Source organism: Oryx dammah, unplaced genomic scaffold (genome assembly GCF_014754425.2).
Source record: "Oryx dammah isolate SB20612 unplaced genomic scaffold, SCBI_Odam_1.1 HiC_scaffold_18, whole genome shotgun sequence".
Taxonomy (NCBI): domain Eukaryota; kingdom Metazoa; phylum Chordata; class Mammalia; order Artiodactyla; family Bovidae; genus Oryx; species Oryx dammah.
The window spans coordinates 11265231-11288655 of record NW_024070202.1 but is presented as its reverse complement, the minus strand read 5'-3'; the positions used below and the strand labels follow the sequence as shown (position 1 = coordinate 11288655).

At 39.5% G+C, this 23425-nt stretch overlaps 1 protein-coding gene across 1 annotated transcript in view; it reads left to right on the top strand.

The window, feature by feature from the left end:
• CALCR (calcitonin receptor) overlaps positions 1-23425 on the top strand; it is a 45701-nt gene that overhangs the window by 9381 nt on the left and 12895 nt on the right. Inside the window, exons 4-7 of the mRNA XM_040260295.1 lie at positions 1634-1746; positions 4061-4152; positions 12562-12688; positions 21976-22129. Coding sequence (XP_040116229.1) covers positions 1634-1746; positions 4061-4152; positions 12562-12688; positions 21976-22129 — 486 coding nt within the window. The remainder of the gene's footprint in view (positions 1-1633; positions 1747-4060; positions 4153-12561; positions 12689-21975; positions 22130-23425) is intronic.

Genomic DNA, 23425 nt, shown 5'->3' with positions numbered 1-23425 from the left:
TACAGAGTCCCACTTTGAGTTCCCTGGGTCACACAGCAAATTCCCATTGGCTGTCTATTTCCATATGTTAGTGTATATACACCCACGCTACTCTCTCCATTTATCTCACCCTCTCCCAGAAGAGGACAAATTCTTGATACCTGCAACAGTTAGGACTAGGAAATGCCTAGATCCATGTAGCACAGTAGTAAAGAATCTGCCTGCTAATGCAGGAGACGTGAAAGACATGGGTTCAATCCCTGGGTCCGGAAGATCCCCTGGAGGAGGAAATGGCAACCCACTCCAGTATTCTTGCCGGCGAAATCCCATGAACAGAGGAGCTGAGCAGATTATAGTCCAAGGGGTCGCAAAAGAGTCGGACATGACTGAACCATGCACGCACACAGACTTGAGTTAAATCCAAATAAAACATATTTACTTCAGTGCTGCCCATGATTGGAAGATTCTCAGGACAACCACCCTCCTCCATAGAACACATTGCCCCATGTAGCTATGTAACTTTGTAAAAACCAAATTATATTCATTCAAGAAAACAAAACTACTTCCTAACAAAATGTTAAAGATGCTGCATTACCAACTGCTTTTTAAAATTTGCAAATCATTAACTAAATCATTGACCAGTTTTCAACATCAATTTTTCTCTGCTGATTAGTGCTGACCCTTTTGGAAACTGTTGGTTTCCAGGGGTGGTCCTTTAAATAATTTTTGTCCAATGGCAGTTAGAGAAAATTCACAATTTAAAATGTTTCTTAATATTGAAACAGATGATTCTAATAGGTGCTTTAAAACTCCTTTGTTGGTGAAAAAATTGGGCTTTTGGTCCATTTTAAGTCATTGTTGGAGTAGACATACAAACAAGTCTACAGTTTTCAGTTTAAATCTTGTGCTGAATTTGGTAGTAATGTGTTTCAGTCATACAATGAAAAATTGTGAATTTTACCTGAAAAACTGCCAAAGATAAAATAATTTTCATACTAGCTTGTAGCAGGTTGATTTGACTAACCAAAACTTCTAATAGAAAATTATTTTAAATGTTATCAGATCTCAGTAATAATTCACCAAATATATTTTTACCATGAATTGTTTCCTTAACCTTTAAAACAGTAACAAATATTAGTATATGATTCTGATTTCCATATTCCTGTGTTTTAAAAAAACACAAGAAGTCATATGTAAAACAGTTTTCCATAAGCTTTTCAATGAAAAACCATGCTACGAAAATATTACTGCTATGAAATTATCAAAAATCAAAACTATGTAAGGGTTGCAAACACACTGATAAAATCTCCTTTCATATTTTACCAATTTACCATTCAGGGTTGCTCTGTGATCTCTAAGGCAATAATCACGTTGCAGAGGCACTTTGGAGAGCTAGAAAAAGGTGAATAACTCAGAATGTTTGGCAATGTAAAATGGAGATAGCAATGCTTCACCTGGCTTTGCTGAAGCTAAATTTAAGCAATGCATATTAAAGCATCTCGTGTGGTGCATGGTTCCTGGTTATCTCTATTGACTTCTACTCACGTTCAGGTTCTATAAAGTGATTAACCCTTTGCAATGGCTCTTAAGCTTTAATTTATTGTTTTTCCGTCTTGCGATTTTGAGATAGTAATACGTTCTGTTTCACTAACAGAAAAAGTGACAAAGTATTGTGAGGAAGATGGGGTTTGGTACATGCATCCTGAGAGCAACATTTCCTGGTCCAACTATACCATGTGCAACGCTTTCACCCCTGAGAAAATGCAGGTAGGTTCTATTGCACATTTCAGGATTGGAGGAGAATGCCATGGTCTGTACATGGAAATGCATGCCTAATGGTAAAACACCTGCTACCAAGAAGCCAGCCTATTTTGCAGAAGGAAATCAGATACTGACCTGTTAATTCTGAGGAGTTTAGGGAGTGGCTCTGGAGAAAATGATGCTTTACTCCTTGGTTGGCACTCAGTCGGTGATGGTTCCCTGAGCGCGTGGAATAGGCCATTTGTGGCAAGGGGAATATGTCCATGGAGCAAATGATGGGGTTCCCTGCAATACCAGACATTAGGCAGCGTTTTCAAGAACTCCCTCAGCAGTTCTCTTTGGGAAGGGTTCCAGAACTACAGATTTCTCTGCAAGTCACCAGCTAACAATTGACCACCCTCTGTCCTGAGAGGTCCATGACAGTTTTGCTATCAAGCCTTGAACAAACTCTTGAGGATGGAGCTTCTCATCAGCCCACTGATATGAGTGCAGCTGTTTGTTTTTGTGGAAACTCATTCTGATTTGTTACTTCTTGTGTCTTACTGTTAAATAGCTTTATTATCTCTGCTTAGAAACATTGAAGCCAGTGGGGCATGTGGTGGGAAGTGGCGAGTAGGTAACGACCTCCTTCTTCAGGTTCTGCAGAAATCTGAAAAGATCACCAAATCTGCCACCAGCCTCCTGTCCCCATGGGCTGGGGGCACCATGGGTCAGCGACCTGTCACACAGGGCTCCTCTGGGCAGCCCTGGTAGCTGCAGAGGAAACCTATTGTTTCCTTCAAGGATAGGCCTGTATGCTAAATAATTACTAATTTGGAAGCTACAGAACCATCAGTGCTTTTATTTTCTATAAAGCTTTCAAGTATAGAAAACTTTCCTGTCATTAAAATAGAATAAAAAAACAATTAAACAAGATGAATAGATAGCTTAGAGACCAGATGACTAGAGGGACATCTTGGCACAGGCCAAGGACACCAAAACCAGTTATAGCATTTTGTGTACAAGTTTTTCATCTCTCTTGGGTCTGTTTTTTCCCCTTGATCAGTCTTGCTAAGAGGTATTGACATTATTTTTAAGAACTAGGTTTTGTCTTTGAGCCACTCAGTATATATTCAAGTTCTCTTTATCATTTAAGTTTAATTTTCTTTAGATAGAAATTTAGGTCATTGACTTTCGATCTTCTCATATACGCATAGTCTGTAAACTTCCCTCTGTGTACAACTTCATCTGTATCCAAAAAGTTTGGGTATGTCATTGTGAGTTCTTCTTTGATCCAATGGTCATTTAGAAATACATTTTTACTTTTTAACAATATGAAGGTATTTTTAAGTTATCTTTTTATTAATGATTTCTAGAGTATGATGGTCAGTGAATATCCAACTTAAGATTTGAATTGAAATATATTCATTTGCTTTACTGACTAGTATATGTCAATTTGGATATCCTTTGTGCTTTTGAAAAGAATGGGTATTCTGTAGATGTTATGTGAAACGTTTATTGCATGTGAATTAGTAAAATCTGTTGATCATGTTCAAATCTTCAAATCTATAGATTGATTTTTCCTCCCTGGGTTCCTTCTGTTGATGACTAGGAGTTGTCTGTTTTTGCTTTATGCTCTCTGTGGCTTACGTTCATATTATTAACTGCACAGAAATTTAGTATTGCTGGGTCATCCTGACTTAATATCTAGAGTTTTATAATTTCACACTGGTTTTCTTGTGTTTACCTGGGTCATCTTTTCACAACCTTTCAGATCCAATATTTCTGTATGCCTGGGCTAAATGATGTTCCTTACGGCAGCATATAATTGCTTCGAAAATTGTCTAGTCCAACCACATCATTTTAAAGATGAGGACTTCTGCAGTCTGGGAAAGTAAAATGACTGGACCTGAGAGTCACACAAATACTTAATGACGATCCTCTGAGTAAAGAGCACTCTGACGAACCCAGTCTTACGTTCTTCCCACCACATCATGCCTACTACTGCTACTACCACCAAGTCGCTTCCGTCGTGCCCGACTCTGCGCGACCCCATAGATGGCAGCCCACCAGGCTCCGCCGTCCCTGGGATTCTCCAGGCATATTCTGGTTTAACTGATATTCTTATGATATCCGTTACGATAGTTAATCCGTTGATCCAGTTTGTAATTCAATATAATTTAATTCTCTGAAATAGTTATAATTATAGTAGTTTTTTTTAAAGGAGAAAAACAGTTGTCAATTTACATTGCTTAACAATAGAAACTATTCCCCTCCTCTATAATAATTCCTTCATGTATCTGTCTTTGTAACTGCGTGGCTTTTCTCCCTGTGGTTGCAGAGCGCGTACATTCTGTACTACCTGGCTATTGTGGGTCATTCGATGTCGATGATCACCTTGGTGATTTCCCTGGCGATTTTCATGCTGGTTAGGTACGTACACGTACAGCATCCGCCTTGTGTTTTCTCTTAGGTGCTAAAATAAGTGGTATACTGCAAGAGTGTTGGGCACGAGAAAGTCTGCAGCTTACATGACATGTAACACTGGGAGGGAGTCTTGGAGTAGCAAGAAAAATGACATTAATTAAAAATATGCTTTTTAACCCTATCCTTGAGGAAAAATAGGATGGATTCATATAATTTTCAAAAGCAATATACCTCCTTCCCAAAATAAAATAATCCTGTGAGCCTGCAGAGACACTACATTAACATGGCCAAGTTCCACTCACCGGCTAAGCTGCCACGAAGCATTGAGGAAAGAATCTTCCTCCTTTTTTTTTTTTTTTTTTTACCCCCATTCTGAAATATGGAGACCATGGCTACAAGTTCAAACACAGCCTGCTTAACTGGGAGTTGTATTGTAAGTGGGTTGGGCCACAGGAGAAGTGGGGCTGGGAAGGCTCCAGTCGTGTGCACCCATGAAAGGAAGGCTCTTTGGCCTTGACTCGCTCGGGCAGAGTCAAGGGCAGTTTCTGGAAGAGGATGGCCTGTTGTCAGGTGTCAGGTTTTTGCCCCTGCACCCCTACCATTGTTAACTGAAATTCTCTTCTAAGAACTGTAAGAAACAAAATTCCAGTGAGGGTTTCTATCCGGAGGTTGTGTCCATACAAATGATTGCATTATCTATTGCAAAATGACTAAGTTCATTTAGACACTGATTTCACACTAATAGAGAATTTAAAACACTGATTGTATATTTTTTGAAATGACCACCATGTATGTGAGATAGTAACATATCCCAAACATAAATTTGGTCCTAAAAACGTCCTAAATTTAGTGTCATTTCTATAGGTCAAAGTCAGGAGGCACTCTGGTACTCTTTCATGAGAATTCTAACTTCTACACTATCATGGTATTTCCTTCCAGTGATAGTATACAAATGACTAAGAAAACTTCATAGACACAGACTACAAATAATTCTCCACACTTAAAAGATGTGAGATATAATTAAATGTACAGTGATTTGTATACAGAATAACAGAATCTTAAATTGACTTTTGTTCACATATTGCCATAATAATGCTAGATAAAATTAAACCAAAGAATCACTTGTGAAATACACCCTTAATGTAAGTATTATTTTTCCTTGATCCTGTTTTTAATCTTTGTCTATAACTTATATCATAATCACATATTATATATGTCTACATCTTATATCATCAAAATTTATGTTGACTAAGCAGTATAACTGAATAGCAACTTTTTGTTAATTAAATAGCAAATAATAGTATAAATAAGCAGAAAATGAGTTTCTTCCTCATATGGTTGAACAGGAGGAAGACTGATAAAGCAACAAGACATGAGGGATTAATTATTCAAATAATTTTTTCAATTATAATGATTCAGGATACAGCAGAGTAAACTCATGGCATGATTAATCTTTGAATGTCTTCATTTTTCAACTACACTTGACCACAATGCAAAAAATACATCACCATGACTCTCATATTACATTGATTAGAAAGTCTATCACTGAAAGTCTATTCTTTCATTTTTTTTAATATAACCATAAGAAAATTCAAAGAAAAGGCCCCAAATTTGCAACTGTGTGACTAAATGTATGCAGGACTTTAAAGATGAAAAAAAAAAAAATGTCAAGGGAACATTTTCCTGCTGTCACTTAAATGAGTGATGAGGTATGAGAACCAAATCAGCAAAGAGAGTAAGGATGTTCTTTCAGTAATTATTTCTCTGTTAAACCACTAAAGATGGGTATTTAAAAGTGCAGCACATAAGCAAAGTGAAATATTTCTCGATGCCAGTCCCAAAGCAAAATTAATCTGGTAAATTCTTTGAGAGAGTGTGAAGGCAGACGGTCTAGGAAGCACCAAGTTTTGCCCTTACCAGCTCTTCTTTCAAGAACCTACCAAAGAGCAAGTCTTGGGAGAAAAAACATCTCTAATTGAGACAGAATCTGGATGCAGCGATGGAAAGACAAACTGTAATACCTTGTTCTCCAGGGCACAAAGAGTCAGAGGCGACTAGATATGAAGAACTCCATATTCAAGTCCAAAAGCAGTCACGTCTGATGTTTATACCTGTCCTTAATCTTACCTGAAATTTCCCCAAACTAAAAATATCAAGGCTATCTGTTTTCCTTAAAGTACATTTCTGGGAATTCCCTGGTGGTTAGAACTCCATGCTTCCACTGCCAGGGGCATGGGTTTGATCCCTGGTTGGGAGACTAAGATCCCCACAAGTCATACAGCATGGCTAAAAATAAGTAAATAAAGTACGTTTCTGATTCTTCATATTTTTTCTTACATTTGGATTTCAGAAATTCAAAATGATTGTGAAAATAAAAGGTAACTGATCTATAACAACATTTTTCTCTTTTAGAAATATTTTTCTAGATTTTTTTCAAACACTCAACATCGCCCTTGTGATATTAACTGGACATTATAACGGGACGCTTTACAGTCTATGTACTTAAATGGCATCATCAGTGTGAAACGAGCAAGATCTAATCATCACTCCCTTGCTTAATTCTGCATGCCCAGGGTTGAGTTATTTGGCAAAATCCAAATAATCCATTTCATAAAACTTTCGTGAAACCGAAATGAGAAGTTACACCCGGCTCCACTTCTGAGACCTAATGCCCTGTTCACAATCATCCCATTGAAATCTCACTCTAATTTCGGAAATTGTGCTTTCTAGGGTCTATAACAAGGAATAACTCTGCAGGTGCCCTACTCAAACCAGCAGGCCAGGAAGGCCAAGAATTTAAACTTACTGAATATATGGGAGCCTATAGAACTGCCAACACTTGGTGAAAAATCCTGAGACATTACTCAGAATGAGATCATTAAGGCATGCCACTAATCTTATTGTGATTTTATTCTGAGCATGCAGGAGAAGAAAAAAAGCAGGACTATGTAACTCTGAGACAAACAAGAATTATGTTCCCTGTGCTGTTGGGAGTGAATGTATAGGAAGGAATGATGCTAAATGTATATAAAGTCTTTGTTATTTTAAAAGAACAAAATTGAATTTCTATGCCCTCTTCAAGATAAAGGAAAATTTTTTCAGTAATTTAAATCATAGAAAAGGCAACACTGAAGATCTTAACTGAATAAAAATGGCAGAGTTAAAAGAATTTCAGGATGATATGCTGGTTACCTCTGATCCACCAGTTTAAGGTTGAAGATAGCCCCATTAGCATGACATTTGTTTTAGGACATTCACTGGGAAAAATAGGAGCAATACCAGGGAGAAGAATTAAATAGAAACATCAAATTAGTCAATCAAGACTCCTCACTACTAGATGCCAAGAGTAAATGTCTGTAAGAGAGTTAAAGTAAAAATACCCTTAGAGAAGACTGGCTTATGAAAGTCATGCAAGTGGACATTTGTGTTTGTTTTCTGATTATTTTAAGCAAGTTTGCAATAAATTCACTTATCTCTTTAGTACCATTTATAATTTATCAACTTACATCTCTGCAGAATCATTCTAAACACTGAAACATCTCACTGATTTCTCTTAAGGAAGGAAGGTCCAATAATAGAACATTTATTAACCTCCATTTTGACTGCTTATTATCCATGCATTGCTGATTGCTAAATATTGTGAATATCAATTACATATACCTCTATATATCAATTACATATACCTCTATATATCAATTACATATACCTCTATATACCAATATATTATATATATGTAGAAAGAGGAATGTCTTTATTGCATTCCATTCTCTATATTACATTGCTACATCGGCAAAAAAAAAAAAAGGCGGGGGGTGGTTTCCACTGGGAGCTCCAAAAAGAATATTGATTCCTCTATTACTCAGTATTCCCTGTTATTCTTTCACATCTTCATAGAGGATGGATAGATAACTCTTTGTCTTGTACAGTATCTTATTATCATCTCTGGCTATTCCTCCAGAGAAACCATTAAATTGATGGCTGTAAAAATAGCGTCCTTTCTCCCAACTCACCCCAAACATAACTGTTGGTCATGTCTTGGCACATGTTCACTCATAGACCAGTAGTAATAAGGAAAAGAGGCAGGAATCACAATTGAAAGGGAGTTCCTTAAGGGTAAAGATTTTGTGCTAAATTCAAAGATACTAAGTCCCGAAAGATGTATAATGTTTTGAATTTTTCTAAGAGTTTTAACATTCTGCTCCAGTCTGTTTCCCATTACCTTCTTCTCACATCCCTCTTGTTCATCACTGACAAGGTATGATACCTAAGTAAATGACAACTTTTAAAATTGACCCTTGTCCCTGTGATATCAAACTGATTTATACAATCTGTAAGACTCAAGGCAAACATTAAATACCTTCTCATACAACTTCAAGATTCCCCCAAGCACACAAATACATACATAAGATACCAGTAACTTGGAACAGTTTTTAATGTGAAAGATTTATACCAGGTAAATTAAAATTATGAAAGTGACATGTGGCTTCGGCTTTAAAGTGTGACATCTTGAGGTTCGTATGAAAGTAAGTCATTATCTCATCATCATATGTGAATGACACCTTGACTGGCCCAAGACAGGAGCAGATTATGTTGTCTTATCCTCCCACTCTTGGAGAAGTTATAGTACTTACGGTTCCCTATCACTCAAGAGTAAACAATGTCCCGTCCATCTAAATACTTATTTTTTTCATCAAGAGGAATAAAAGCTAGCTACCATCTGGTTCATGCTCTTTCCAATAAAGACATTACAGATTTGACAGGAAAATGACCGCTTCTCTCACGTTCGTTCAAGCAACAGGATATTTGTATTGAGAACAATTAAACACATCATTTCTTAAGTTCAGGTAATCCTCTTGAATATCCTATACCTCTCTTTCAGAACATTTATTATAATAGGAAATAATGATGTAATATATAAGGTCCCTGAAGGCAGCAGCTGTTTTCTTCACCCATATATCCCAGGCATCTTCAAGAAGGTTTGAAGCAGGGTGGATACATAGTAATACATATTAGATTACTAAAAGAATTTTAGTAAATTTAAAGTACCTTCAACTCACTTCAGAAAGCAGATCATAAATGTCAAGTAAGTGTAATAAAATTTTTAAGACTCAATGAGCAGAAATTATATTGAAATCTTCAAGAAACAGAGACTTGTTTCTTGAAGAACTTGTTTCAAAGCAAGTCATATTCTTACTTGAACCTAACAGTTTATCCAGCTTTTAAGCCATCATTTTCTCATCGTGTGCCTAGTGTAAATAATACATTTACATAATGTGAACAACAGGATAATGTCCAATATTAGTCAACTTAAGAATCTGGCCAATGTTCAATATGATACAAAGTGTGAAATATGAGATCATCTAACATTTGATGTTAATTCTTTGAAGTACTGGGAAACTGTTCAGTGGTCACGGCTCACAGAAGAAAAGTGTTGTTTTGTAAAGATTTTGGAGAAGGCAATGGCACCCCACTCCAGTACTCTTGCCGGGAAAATCCCATGGACGGAGGAGCCTGGTGGGCTGCAGCCCATGGGGTCGATAAGAGTTGGACACGACTGAGTGACTTCACGTTCACTTTTCACTTTCCTGCATTGGAGAAGGAAATGGCAACCCACTCCAGTGTTCTTGCCTGGAGAATCCCAGGGACAGGGAAGCCTGGTGGGCTGCCGTTGATGGGGTCACATAGAGTCGGACACGACTGAAGTGACTTAGCAGCAGCTTAGTGCAAAAAAAAGAGTATTAAGCCCTACCACATGCCAGACCCTCCCTCTTAGGTATACAAAACAAATACCTTTATCAGTAGGTTCCCTGGAAAAGGGATAGGCTACCCACGCCAGTATTCTTGGGCTTCCCTGGTGGCTCAGCTGGTAAAGAATCCATCTGCAATGTGGGAGACCTAGGTTCAATCCCTGGGTTGGGAAGATTCCCTGGAGAAGGGAAAGGCTACCCACTCCAGTATTCTGGCCTGGAGAATTCCATGGACTGTAGAGTCCATGGGGTTGCAAAGAGTCAGACACAACTGAGCGACTTTCACTTAAGCAAATATATGGCAGAGGATAGTAAGTGTTAAGAAGAAAAATAAAACGGGTACAAGTGGCCCCATAAGCTGGAAGTAGAGGAAGCATATTTTGTTCAGGGAAGTTCTAGTTTACACAGGAGACTGAACATTAACCAGTTCTGTAAGCTAATGTCCATCGACAGATTATTGAACTCTGCTCAGTCCAAAGAAAATTAGGCATGAGAGTAACAACATTGAAGGACTCACTCATCCATACTCCCTAGTTCTGCATAATGTCAACTGTCATTGGTTTAAGCCAGACTGAATCCAGTAATGAGACCACAGACATTTGCCTCCCAGGGAGAAGAATTAGAAAGTGCTATTATGACTACATGAAAAATGGCAGGTCACAGATTTAACACTTGCTTTATGGAAGAGCTTATGCAGTATAAATGGGCATGATAAATTTCTATTTAATCTTAAATTTGCATCCTACTTTTAAAGTACTATTATAAAACCAATTAGGTTCAGTTTATTTAACAAAATTTTCTGCTGCTGCATAAAATAGCTCATGGCGTATGTGTGTGTGAGCGAAAGAAAGTTCTTCTCTAAACCCCATCTTTACCATTGGCTACCTCCTGCATTTTACCCCTGCTCAAAAAGTTGAGAATTTAAGAATATTCTGTATTAACTGCTTAGTAATGCCTGTACTTCCTGTCGGAGAAGGCAATGGCAACCCACTCCAGTACTGGCAAATCCCATGGACAGAGGAGCCGGGTGGGCTGCAGTCCATGGGGTCGCTAGGAGTCGGACACGACTGAGCGACTTCACTTTCACTCTTCACTTTCATGCATTGGAGAAGGAAATGGCAACCCACTCCAGTGTTCTTGCCTGGAGAATCCCAGGGACGGGGGAGCCTGGTGGGCTGCCGTCTATGGGGTCACACAGAGTCGGACACGACTGACGCGACTTAGCAGCAGCAGCAGCAACAGTACTTCCTATAGGAAAAGTGTAGCCACAATAATCAAAATATGCTCTTCTCACAGATCCCTCATGGATTAAACTTACTTTTCATTACAGATAATTGACAACTCATTTTCCCTTGATTTGAAAATATAGGAAAGCATTTCCATTGTCATTTTTCCCCAGAATTTTCTTGTCAAATGCCTGGAATTCTAGCTTTATTCCACGAAGAATTTTTAGGAGTAGTTACTATGATCAATCATTGGCATCATTAACTGAACATTAGTGTTAAAGTCCTCACATTATGTTAAATGTTCTTTGACTGGATCAAATATGGTAAACACGAGATTTTAATTCATCTAGGATAATCACTCCAATTTTGTTCAGCCCTCCTGCAGGCTCTCTCCATTTGCTTCAAAAAGTGAAATAGGATATTTAAACTAATGTTCCTTTATGTGACCATTCACACAAATACATATGTACAAATTTAGGAAGTGGAGGAGAGGAGAATAGAAAATCCAGCAAACGTTTAGTACCCCAGAGGTGGGGCAGAACTGTGCCAATGAGCAGAACACGTGGAGCAATCCCAGGTCTAAACCACACTGTACCCCAGCATGACGTCAAACTTGAGCCGAGTTAGAATTCTCTGTCTGTGTCTGAGCTCCACCGTCAGGAGGACATGGGAAAGAGGAGCCGTAGAGTTGATTCCAGTTGGAATATGAGAAATTAGAAGGTATCAAAGGAAATGGTGAGGGGACTTCCCTGGAAATCCAGGGATTTGGACTTCACTTTCCAATGCAGGGGGTGCAGGTTCAATCCCTGGTCAAGGAACTAAGATTCTGCTTGTCTCACTACCAAGACACCAGAACATAAACAGAAGCCACATTGTAACAAACTCAGTAAAGATTTTAAAAATGGCCCACATCCAGAAGAGAAAAAAAGAAATGGTGAAAGAGAAAGATGACGGGAGACAAGAAAATCAGCCTATGTGAGGAGCCAAGGACATGGATTCAGTCAGGCTGGCAGGCCGCCTTGGTGCTGACTTTAAGCTCTTCTTTCCCATTTGCCACTCAACTTCTGGCACATTACAATATTGGAGAGTTGGTTTTCCCTCTGAAGCACCACTCTAAACCCTAATAGTCTCTCTTAGAAAAGTTCTTCTCAATTAATTTTATGACTTTTGTTACAATTAAAATTGATTTTTATCCCTGACTCTTTTAGTTCTTGTAGGAAGTCACCCTGAGAACTGAAAAGCATGTTACTATGACCAGGAGACTGTCTAAAAATCAGGCAGAAAGGTACTAATGAACCTTAAAAGATGGGACCAGCCTCATTTATGTGTTCTTTCATCTATTGCTAAACAGAAGATTTAAAATATTACTATATAAGGTTTATTTTCCAGGAACATCAATATTTTGGCACTGGTTAATGCTTTCTCTTCCTTTTTCCTTCCAGGAGCCTTAGCTGCCAGCGGGTGACTCTGCATAAGAACATGTTTCTGACCTACATTCTGAACTCTATCATCATTATCATCCACCTGGTTGAGGTTGTGCCCAATGGAGAGCTCGTGAAAAGGGATCCGGTAGGCGCTGCGTGATTTGTTTTTAATTTTATTTTTAAAGATATAGTATCTGTAACTGGGCTTCCCAGGTGGTTCAGTGGTGAAGAATCCGTCTGCCAGTGCAGGAGACGCAGGTTCAGTTCCTGAGTCGGGAAGATCCCATGGAGAAGGAAATGGCAACCCACTTCAGTATTCTTGCCTGGAGAATTCCATGAACAGAGGAACCTGGCGGGCTACAAGCCATGGGGTTGCTTGAGTCAGACATGACTTGGCAACTAAACAACAGCCTCTGTAACTAGTGAACATGGTGTGATTGTCTTACATATGCAGCTGTTTACATATATAGTAATATTTACTTTTACAGTTGAGTTTTGCATTAAGGCATATCATCCCTGTGTAATTTTTGGAAGTATCGGTTATATGCTATAGTAAAGGGCTGGAAATAATTAAGTTAAAGCCAAATAAGATTTATACCATCGACCATGAGTTGTCATGACTAATCAATAATTTACTAACATCTCAGGGAAGTTCGCTGAGCACACACACTAGGTGTTATAAAGCAGTGCTTTGCGGTGGCCCCGGTGTGTCACTCGTGGGTTACAGGTGTGTGTAGCTATTAATTGCTCATCATTCTGGGGCCTGGGTGGCCTTGGGCCAGTCACTTCAGCTGTAATGCATGTACTCTAGTGGTTCTTAGAAATTTTATTATGGCTTATGTCTGCACAACTTTAAAAAAGGTTTGCGTGTCCCTAGTTCACACGCTCTCACCTCCCAGTCTCTGCTGGTAGCCCCTATGAACTGAGCCTAGCCAGAAACCAGAGGGTGAGGAAGCCCTGAAGGATATGCACCCAGCGGTTTCTCTGGGTCCTAGGGCAGAGTAGAGAGTGCATCTGAAAGCACAAACAGAAGTTATCCAGCACACAGTGAATGGCCAAGGGATATTTTCTTTCTTTCTTTCTTTCTTTTTTTGTTTCCCTGCTTAACTGTGTTATGCAAGCATCTGTAGATAGCCTCATCTTTCAGAACTGGCACTTGATGGCTTTGCCAACCCAATGACAAAAATGCGTGAAATCTGCCCAGAGCGTGCATCCTGTGTGACAGTGGCGTGGCATGGGAAAGCAGCTTAATCTGGCTTCTAATGGATCACAGTGTTAATAACCTTTGCAGTGTGAATACATCCAGGAAGGCATTATGATCTACCTTTTCAAACCATGGCATCTGTGATTGGGACAGAGTCCTGTCTTAGGTGCAGAATGGGTTTTATCTTAATGAGTTTCCTTTTTTTCGTGTCAACTGATTTTAATAACAGTAATCTCATGTCACTTAATCCTCACAAGATCCCAGTGAAGAGTGGATATTATCCCCATTATTAACGAGTAAATGGAGGTTCAGTGAAAGCACATGTCCTCCACACTATGGGTCATTAGAGGTGGGGTTTGAACCCAGACCTGTCTCACACTGAAGCCCAGCCTGTGTCCTCTGTGCCGCATGGAGCTCTTGTTTATCTTGATTTCTTTCCTTAGGAAGATTGTTCTTAAAGATACAGACTCAGCCATTTCAAAGGGACAGCTGTCTGTAATTAAAGATGCACACTGTATTTCATTAAGGAAGCTCACCCCCACTAAGATTAAAACAGGTGTAGAGGAAATTCCCTAGGGCCTTCCATTGTAGGTGATGCAGGTTCCATCCCTGGTCAGAGAACTAAGATCCCACGTGCCACAGGGCAGCTAAGCAAGCCCACAACTAGAGAGCCTGCATGCTGTAATGAAAGATCCCACATGCTGCAACTAAGATCTGATGCAGCTAATAAATAAATGTTTACAAAATAGAAAAATAGATGTAGAAGCCATTAATTAAGACTATCTCAGTGAAGAAGACTCAAATTTGGAATTCTCTATGAAGTATGAAATCCCTATTGATTGGCAATTCCCTAGTACAAAGTAAACTGTTTAAAACTGGGGGAAAACAAAACCTGAGAAAGTTACCATCTGTTCAAAGTAGGCCAGGGAATGGCACTTTGGCTATTGAATAATCAGCACTTCAACCTGGGAGCAGTGCTCAATCAAATGATGAGATATCGCCAGTTTTTAAGTAGACTCTCTCCCACCTCTCCTGTGGGGGGTCTCACACCCCCTTGTCATGCCTCCACCCCACTCTCTGGATGGTAGAATAAATGGGGCCTCTCATCCATGATGAGATGATACTTAACCTGTTATCTTCCTGAAATAGTATAAATTCAGAACTTTTTTGAGTTCACTAATAAATTGTAGAAGCCATTTCACCTTACCCATCAAATGAGAGCAATAAAAACTGCGCTGTTTACTTCTAAGGGGTTGTTCCAGAGTCCCAAAAACCCATAAAGCTTTTAAAAATTCCCCAGGGCGTGCTATTGCAAGCAATTGCTGGCAAGGTAACTGCTAACCCTGTCCCTGTGGCTAGCTCCTTAAGTCTCTGCACACGGCTTTCTCGACCAATCTGTTACTCTATTCATTGTCTCAGTATCCTAAGTTATCATTGGTGGATGTTTTCACTTTCATAGTATACTTTAGGGACAGACAAGCCTAGGTACTCTGCCAGTCGACACGCACAGCAGCCTCCTAACCACCACCAAGCCAGCTCAGCCCTGCCTTGCAACTCCACTATTGCCTAGAAACATTTAATAATGCCTGGAAGCAGGTACCTAGGAACCTGGCTTAGCCACGACACAGGTGATTCCCTGGGAGAGTGTGAATGTGAGCATAGAGGAGTGGAGAAATTAATAGAAAGCCTTCTTCTGCATGTGGAGGAGTGAGGGGTGGCCCTTTCACACATATTAGGCATTCTCAAAGTGATGTAAGTTTGAAAAACAGGAAAGAAGTTCATATTTATAGTATGACCTAGTTCTCCTAATCAATATATTTTTAACCTAACAGACTTGGGTTTTGTTGTCTTTTGTAGCTATGCAAGAGCAAACTTCCTAGGAAAAAGCTGTAAAATTCTTGAAAAGTAGAATTTCATCCAATTAGTCAAATATTGATTGAGTGCCCAAACTCAAATTTTAGTCTTCAGGTTGAACTACATTCATATCATTTGGGAGAAATACCTCTTGATGACATTCTCTTCACAATCCCTGGAAATACACCCAGCCTCACATGGATACAGCGTTCTGTGTCTTACAGCTGCGTATGTGAGGCTCTACCATTTATTTACCTGTTTCAGTGTGTGTGTGCATGTATGTCTTTTTTTGGTAGAAACAAAGGAACAAAACATCTGGCTATTTTACTTGGTATGCCTGAATGAGAAATCTCCTTTCCTCTGAGGTTCAAATGAGAAAAAGCGAAAGCGTTAGTTGCTCAGTCATGGCCGACTCTGCGACCCCACGAGCTGTAGCCCACCAGGCTCCTCTGTCCATGGAATTCTCCAGGCAAAAATGCTGGAGTGGATAGCCATTCCCTTTTCCAGGGGATCTTCCCAACCCAGGGATCAAATCCAGGTCTCCTTCACTGCAGATTCTTTACCCTCTGAGCCACCAGGGAAGCAAAGCCACCAATCGCAGCCCGCTTACAGTGGTAGATGGGGCATAGTATCGTGTGTGAGCACACGCTGCCCTCTTTCACATGTCCAAATGTCTGGTTCTTCCAAGGGACAAACTCTGAAAGCATGTGTCTTTCACCAAATAAATAGCATAGGCTAAAAACAAACGACCACAAAGACAAAAGTCAACCTATGTTTGTAAATTGTGAAGCATACACTTGGCCCAAAGCGGGGGGAAAAAAAAAAACAAGGACATTTGTTTTTAGTACTTTCTCTATTTGAACACAGCTTTTGTTTTCCAGTGAGATTTTGATCCATCTCTAATCTAACAAACAACACAAGACTGCTCTCTCAGGCTGGCATAATTAGTTCAAGAAAGGGCAGGAAAGAACTCTACAGTGGATATAGCTTGGATGTTATTCATCCTCGAAACTGCTTATTTACTAGTTCCAAGAGAGACACAGGTCTGAAACTTTGTATTGAATCTCACCTTGAAAATGCATATTCTATCATAAATGCTATCATAGAAGTTCAATTTCTTGGGGATCTTTTCCCATCCAAAAGACTATTAAAGTAAATTGCAGTTGAAACTGAACATGCAGGCGTTAGGAATAAAGGAGATTTTGCTGTTGTAACATATTTGAACATACAGGTCATAAACCAGAACAAGGAAAGGTTTAATTCGATTTAACTAGAAAATCCCCATCTCTCCCAGCAGTAAATTCCCCACCTCTAAAAGACAGAGAAAATAATATCCAGACACTGAGTGTCGTATCATCAGCATATTATTAAGTCATGTGTAATTTTAAATTACTCTAAATTATGTGAAACATTGCATTTTTCTTGAAAAACTGACATTCCAGAAAACATTAGACTACGGTCCTCCCTAGCTGAGAAAAGTGGAGATAATAAAGAAAAACCCAAGAAAGGAGAGACAAAGAAATTAACAGAAGAAACTTTTGAAAAAGAGAAGTTATTAGATATTGTCAATCTACAAGTATTTATTAAAAAATTGAAATTAACATGAAAAACACAACCAAAGTCATAAACTAGAGAAAAGCACATCCATTAGACTCCTTCTGTCTGTGATTCAAACATATGTCTCTTTCCTATAAAAAAATATATAATTTTCTATATAAAAAGAATATATACTTTTTAAAGACTTTCTTTTTTAAGCAAACTAAAGGCAGAATTGTGGATTTTTTTTTTCTTAATATTGACCCAATTCTCAGGTCACAGAATCAGCAGTTAAGAGGCAAAAATATTTTCCTTCCCAGTGCCCATGGGGATATATTAAAAAGAAAGTTATTTCTTGTGAAAGGAGGCTGCATCACGCCAAATGCTTTTATACTACTTCTGTGGGGGTGTATTTAGTTGGGGGCCAAAGAAACCGTGTTCTCTGTCCTCAGCAGGGAATTCCAGTGGGCTTCTGGTCCCTTTCGCATCAAAGTAGTCAGTCTGTTCCTGTGGAAGTTTTTTGGTTGGGCAGATTCTCTCCAGTAAAACCAAGAGTGAGAATCTTCTTCCTTTACACAACTTTTTTTTTTTTTTAAGTTAAACTCAGAATAACTCATAGAATAAATAAGGGCTGAATAGACCCTCAGTTTATTGAGTGATATGAAAATTGCCCATTGTCACTTGTGTCATTTGAACATTTCATTTCCATAATATCTAAAATTTCATTTTCTTGTTCTATCTGCTTGTTCAATGATCTTCATGTAGGGAGTCAGGAGGCAGAATTAAAAGCATTGTTCTTGCTGCATCTAAAGGAAGCTGGCAGCACCCTCATCATTTTGTAGAAAGAAATGTCTCTCTGAACTTTTTGTCTGAGTCCGAAAGGGGACAATACAGCAAGATTAGTTTTTGCTAGGAACCTGAGCATTTTGTACCTGAAACGCCAAAACAATTGGGTCACATTTTCTATAGCCTCTTATATAACCTAAGTTAAATGAGCCCCAAGTTCCGAGAACCAAAGTGGATTTCTTCTAAGTCTCACTTGTTCAGGACAGTTGGGACAACGGACTAGGTCAGAACTTCATCTTAGTCCCAGGAAGCTCAGCTTGGAATGGATGCTCAGAAGTGAAACCAAGGGTGCAAACTGACTTTTCCTGCCCAACCTAGAGGAGCCTGGTGGGAGGGTGAGCTTCTACACGTGAGGGAAGTGACGGCAAAGCTTGGGGGATGAGAGATCAATGGCCAATAAAACTGTGTTGGAATTATCCACTTTGGTGCCTATGAAAGATATTTGAGAAAGAACAAGTATTATGGATTTGAGGAACAGTGCAGAGAGAATGATGCCAAGACGTGACAATGAAGTGAGGTATCTTACCCTGGTTACTTATGCGATTTCACTTGACTTACATAAAAACACCAATAAATGGTCTTTTAACCAAGACCATATGGTACAGAAAAGTATAGCGGATATCCTTATTCTTTTTAAAATGTATTAATTATAATCAACCACATTCCCATATGGCTGTAAAGAATTTATTCTTAAGATGGCTATAAACATCAACCCAGTTTCTCTCATCTGACCCCTCTGGGTGATACCTCTGCACAAGAAATTAGTGACCTACAAACGGTATCTTGCGGCATGGTTTTGGTAGTGAGTCTTCATCTCAGTGTTTGCCCTTGTTTCCCCTGCTTTGAGAAGGCTGTTACGAATTTAGTGCAGCACTTCTTCTAGATGTGTTTTCATTCTTAAAAAGAAACTTTCAGCTGAGATACTAGAAGTTTTCTTTCCCCTTTTGATCTATTTTTAAAAACTTTTTATTTTTTATTGGAGTATAGCTGATTAACAATGTTATGATAGTTTCAGCTGAACAGCTAAGGGACTCACCCAGGCATATACACGTATCCATTCTCCCCCAAATTCCCTTCCCATCCAGGCTGCCACATGACATTGAGCAGAGTTCCCGGTACTATACAGTAGGACCTTGTTGGTTATCCATTTTAAACACAGCAGTTTTTACACATCCATCCCAAACTCCCTAACTATCCTTTCCTCCCATCCTTCCTCCTCCCTACATCTGCCACCATAAGTTAGCTCTCTGAGTCTGTGAGTCTGTCTCTGCTTTGCAAATAGGTTCTTTTGTATCATTTCTTTTTAGATCCTGAATATAAGGGATGTCATATGATATTTGCCTTCTCTGTCTGACTTACTTCCCTCAGCATGACACTCTCTAGGTCCATCCATGCCGCTGCAAATAGCATTATTTCACTCTTTTTAATGGCTCAGTAATATTTCATTATAATATGTACCACATGTAAATACTAGAAGTTTTGTACACTCCCTTGGGATATGTTGGTTAACTGTCAGAAAGCTATGGAGCAATAGTCAGTTTGATATTTGCTGTGTTTAGGTGGCTTGCTTCAAATACCATAGCATTGTTCTTGCTAAAGCCCAGGATCTCAAATCCCAACTCATCTACTTACAGAGTACTCTTGAGCCAGTTACTTAATCTCACTGTGCTTCACTTTCCTGATAACGATAACAGTAGTGCCTTTCTCAAAGCATTGCTTATGAGGATGAAATGAACCAATACATCTAAAATCCATAAAATTGAGTCTGCCATGCAGGAACTCTCAAATGTTAGCCATTATTATTTATATTATAGTTGTTACCATTGTCCTGGCCTTAAGCACTTATCATCTTCTAGCCGTGGTACCAAGTTTCATTTCTGTGTTACACAGCACGGGAGATATGGAAACTCAGAGCATGTGTAAGTGAAAGTCGCTCAGTCGTGTCCGACTCTTTGCGACCCCATGGACTGTAGCCTGGCAGGCTCCTCTGTCCATGGGATTCTCCAGGCAAGAATATTGGAGTGGGTTGCCATTTCCTTAACTGCTCAAATCTTAAACGACTAAGTGTGAAAGCAGAATGCACATACTCAGAGGTTTTTAAATCTCAAATAACCAAAAGGGCTGTGGCATGAGAATATAAAACTCATCCAGTCATGGCTTTGAAAATCCCCAGTGAAAAGTGCTAATACCCTCATTACACTGTATAGAGCAAAGACCCTTGAGTGTAGCAAGCTGTTAATTTTTATTCCCCTGCCACATGTCTAACAGGTGCACCCCTCCAAAACATGTTCTTATTTTCTCTGGCTTTGTTTCCCAATCACTTCCAGAGTGTTGCCTTTGCCAATTTCTGGATCATTTTCCAATGTATTTATCTCATATGGGACTTTTTCTCCAGTGTTTTTCTGTTTTTTTCTTTTTGCTAAACACGCCCAGTTGTGACTGCAGTCACACAGATTCAAGCTCATTTTCTCTGAGGTGTTATCAAAAATCAGTCCAAGACTGCATGACAGATTCACATTTAATTGAAAACATTGGATCTTCTAAATTTCTCTAGAAAGAAAGGCTGCAGTGGTTTCCTTCAAAGTTAATGCTGACTTTCTGACTGGGGGATCTTCCCCTTCATTCAGCTAGCACTAAATACTGGACCCATCGACAGTTTTCAAGTTGACAGGCGCACATTTTGCCTTTCAGTTCATCAGCTGTTCTGGGAGCTTGACAAAACGTTCTCTAACTCGTCCTCAGGTGGTTTTAGTATGCATGTGACTCAGAGCCAGGGTGCTGCCCCGTTGCATTGTGAATCTGCTGGAAGAACAAGCCTGTGGTCTTCAATGGTTAGGGTGATTATTACTAGAAGGCTAGCAAGTAACCAAAACAGGAGTCACGTGCCGAGGAAACTCCTTATATACCCAAAATCTATCCCAAGTGTGGCCCCTTAGACCAACAGCTTAAGCATCACTTGGATACTTAGCAGAAATGAAAATCTCATGGCCCACCCTAGATCTTCTGAATCAGAATCTCTACTACTGGGGTCCCCCCCAAAATCTGTGTTTTAACAAGCTCTCCCAGTGATTCTGATGCATGCTAACATTTGAAAAGCACCACTGTGAACTCTTTTATTATTTATATTTGAATTGGATATTTTGGGAGGGATTATTCAGTACCAAGTAAGGATGCCATCCTTATCTCTGTGTCCCAAACATTTGGACCCCAGTGTGGAAACTAAGGCTCCCTTATAAAAACAAAATCCCTCAGGTCAGATGGGCTCAACATAGCTCCTGGCTCATGTATGAGAAATGGATCGTCCAGTTCTCTCCTTTTTTTTTTTTTTTTTTAAATGTTAAGTAGATATCACTAACAGATCAGTAAACTTCAGGAGAGCATTAACAATTTCTGTGTTATTCTCGTTGGCCGTAGAAAAGGGGCCATAAAAGTCATGTGATGAATCCTTGGATGCTGTCAGAAATTATGGTTCTCAGACACATTATAGGAAAATAAATGTGTCTAGTCTATAAGTCCCTGGTGGCTCAGTGGTAAAGAATCTGCCTGCCAATGCAGGAGACGCAAGTTCTATCCCTGGTTCGGGAAGATCCCCTGGAGAAGGAAATGGCAACTCACTCCAGTATTCTTGCCTGGAGAATCCCATAAACAGAGGAGCCTGGCGGGCTACCGTGCGTGGGGTCACAAAGAGTCAGACATGACTTAGCGTGGACTAAACAACAACAACTATACAACTCAACCCACCAGAAAGTAATAAGAAAAGAACCCTTGCGGCACTGGAATTCCATTGCCCTAGTTGGCTGTTTACATGTGATACTAATCACCTATGAGCTAGTACCCTGATCTCTGCATCTAGTAGGTGACACGTGTTGAGAGATGCTCAGGGAAACTCTGGCTGAATGCAGATACTTTGGCTCACTTTCACGTTCCTCCTCTGTTCACGGCCAAATTGTCACAGATGTCTTCCTCTGAGTATCTTCGTTTCTTTCCAACAGCCGATGTGCAAGATTCTGCACTTTTTCCACCAGTACATGATGTCGTGCAACTATTTCTGGATGCTCTGCGAAGGCCTCTACCTGCACACTCTCATCGTGGTGTCTGTGTTCGCTGAGGGACAGCGCATGTGGTGGTACTACCTTCTGGGCTGGGGTAGGTATCTTCTGCTGCTGGGTTTTGATCCGCTGTTGCGTCTGCCTGATTGTCTGCAATCTTCTGGTAGTCTTGATCAGAAGAGAGTCCAGGGCTCAGATTCTGTGAGGAGAGATGGAACACAGGTCCTGGCCACAGTTCAGTCTCCAAGAGAACTTGATAGATGCTCTTAACAAGTTCAGACAGACTGTGATAGGCATGGGGATGAGTGCCACAGAAGAGGGCTGTGGTGATGAGAATGTCTTCAGGAAACAAACCCAGCTGACACATGGGCAGAAAGCATGCCCTGATGGAGAGAGGACCCCATTCTCCCCAAAGAAAATGAAAGAATGCTTCTTTCAGTAGTTACTTCCTTGTAAGTCTGCATGGGACCACTTACTGGTCATTTTCTCCCAAATCGAAGCAACTTCAAAAGCTGGAGTTTAGTTCTCAGAAAAATCATTTATTTTACAACCTTCTTCAGATTGATTCTTTGCCTTGCTGGCCCTCCCATTGTTGTAATCCAAAGAGTGAAATTCCCTACCCTCCATGAACTTTTATAGTGAACAAATAAAACATATCTAGTGCTCCAGGAGAAGAATCCTAGGGAGAAAAGGATTATTCTTTCTCTCACTATCTTTAGTGGAAGGGAAAGGTTGTTATGGCTCTGGAAGCCTGGAGGGAGAAGAGGAAAAGGAAAGAAAAACTAAACTGTGTAAAAAGTGACATTATGATGAGGGAAAGGTGAAGAGCCCTAGGAATTGGCAGATACAGAGTCTACACTCTTCTCTAAAGTATGAAACACATTTCCTTTCTACAAAATGACAAGGTAGAAGTGAAATCTCCATGTTGCCTCTCTTTCTAACTCTAAAATGTGCATTTCAAAATCAATCCAGAGAATGAATTTCTGATTCTAAACCTGAGTGGGGTGTTAGAACTGCTGTGAATAGAACACAGTTATGTCTTGTGTAAATAGTCAACTCAGAATTCTTTCAAGTCAAACATTTAATCGAGGATCCCATTTTGAATTATATGCTTCATGGGTTAAGAAGCTGAGGTGGTTCTTAGATGAAAACTCAATATTCTGAATATCCTTTTGCACATAATTCACAGAAAATAAAAGTGTGGCAGTCTAATTCACCGGACACACACTTCTTAATCTGAGGATAGTTTTTAAAACTGTCTACAAATCTCAACCTCATGAAACAATATTTTATTGGGCATGGGTACACCTGAGAAAAAGAGAATGTTTTGTTGTTGTTGTTATTGTTTTTACAAAAATTACTTTACTCTAGATTACTTTTGTAGAATGAAGGT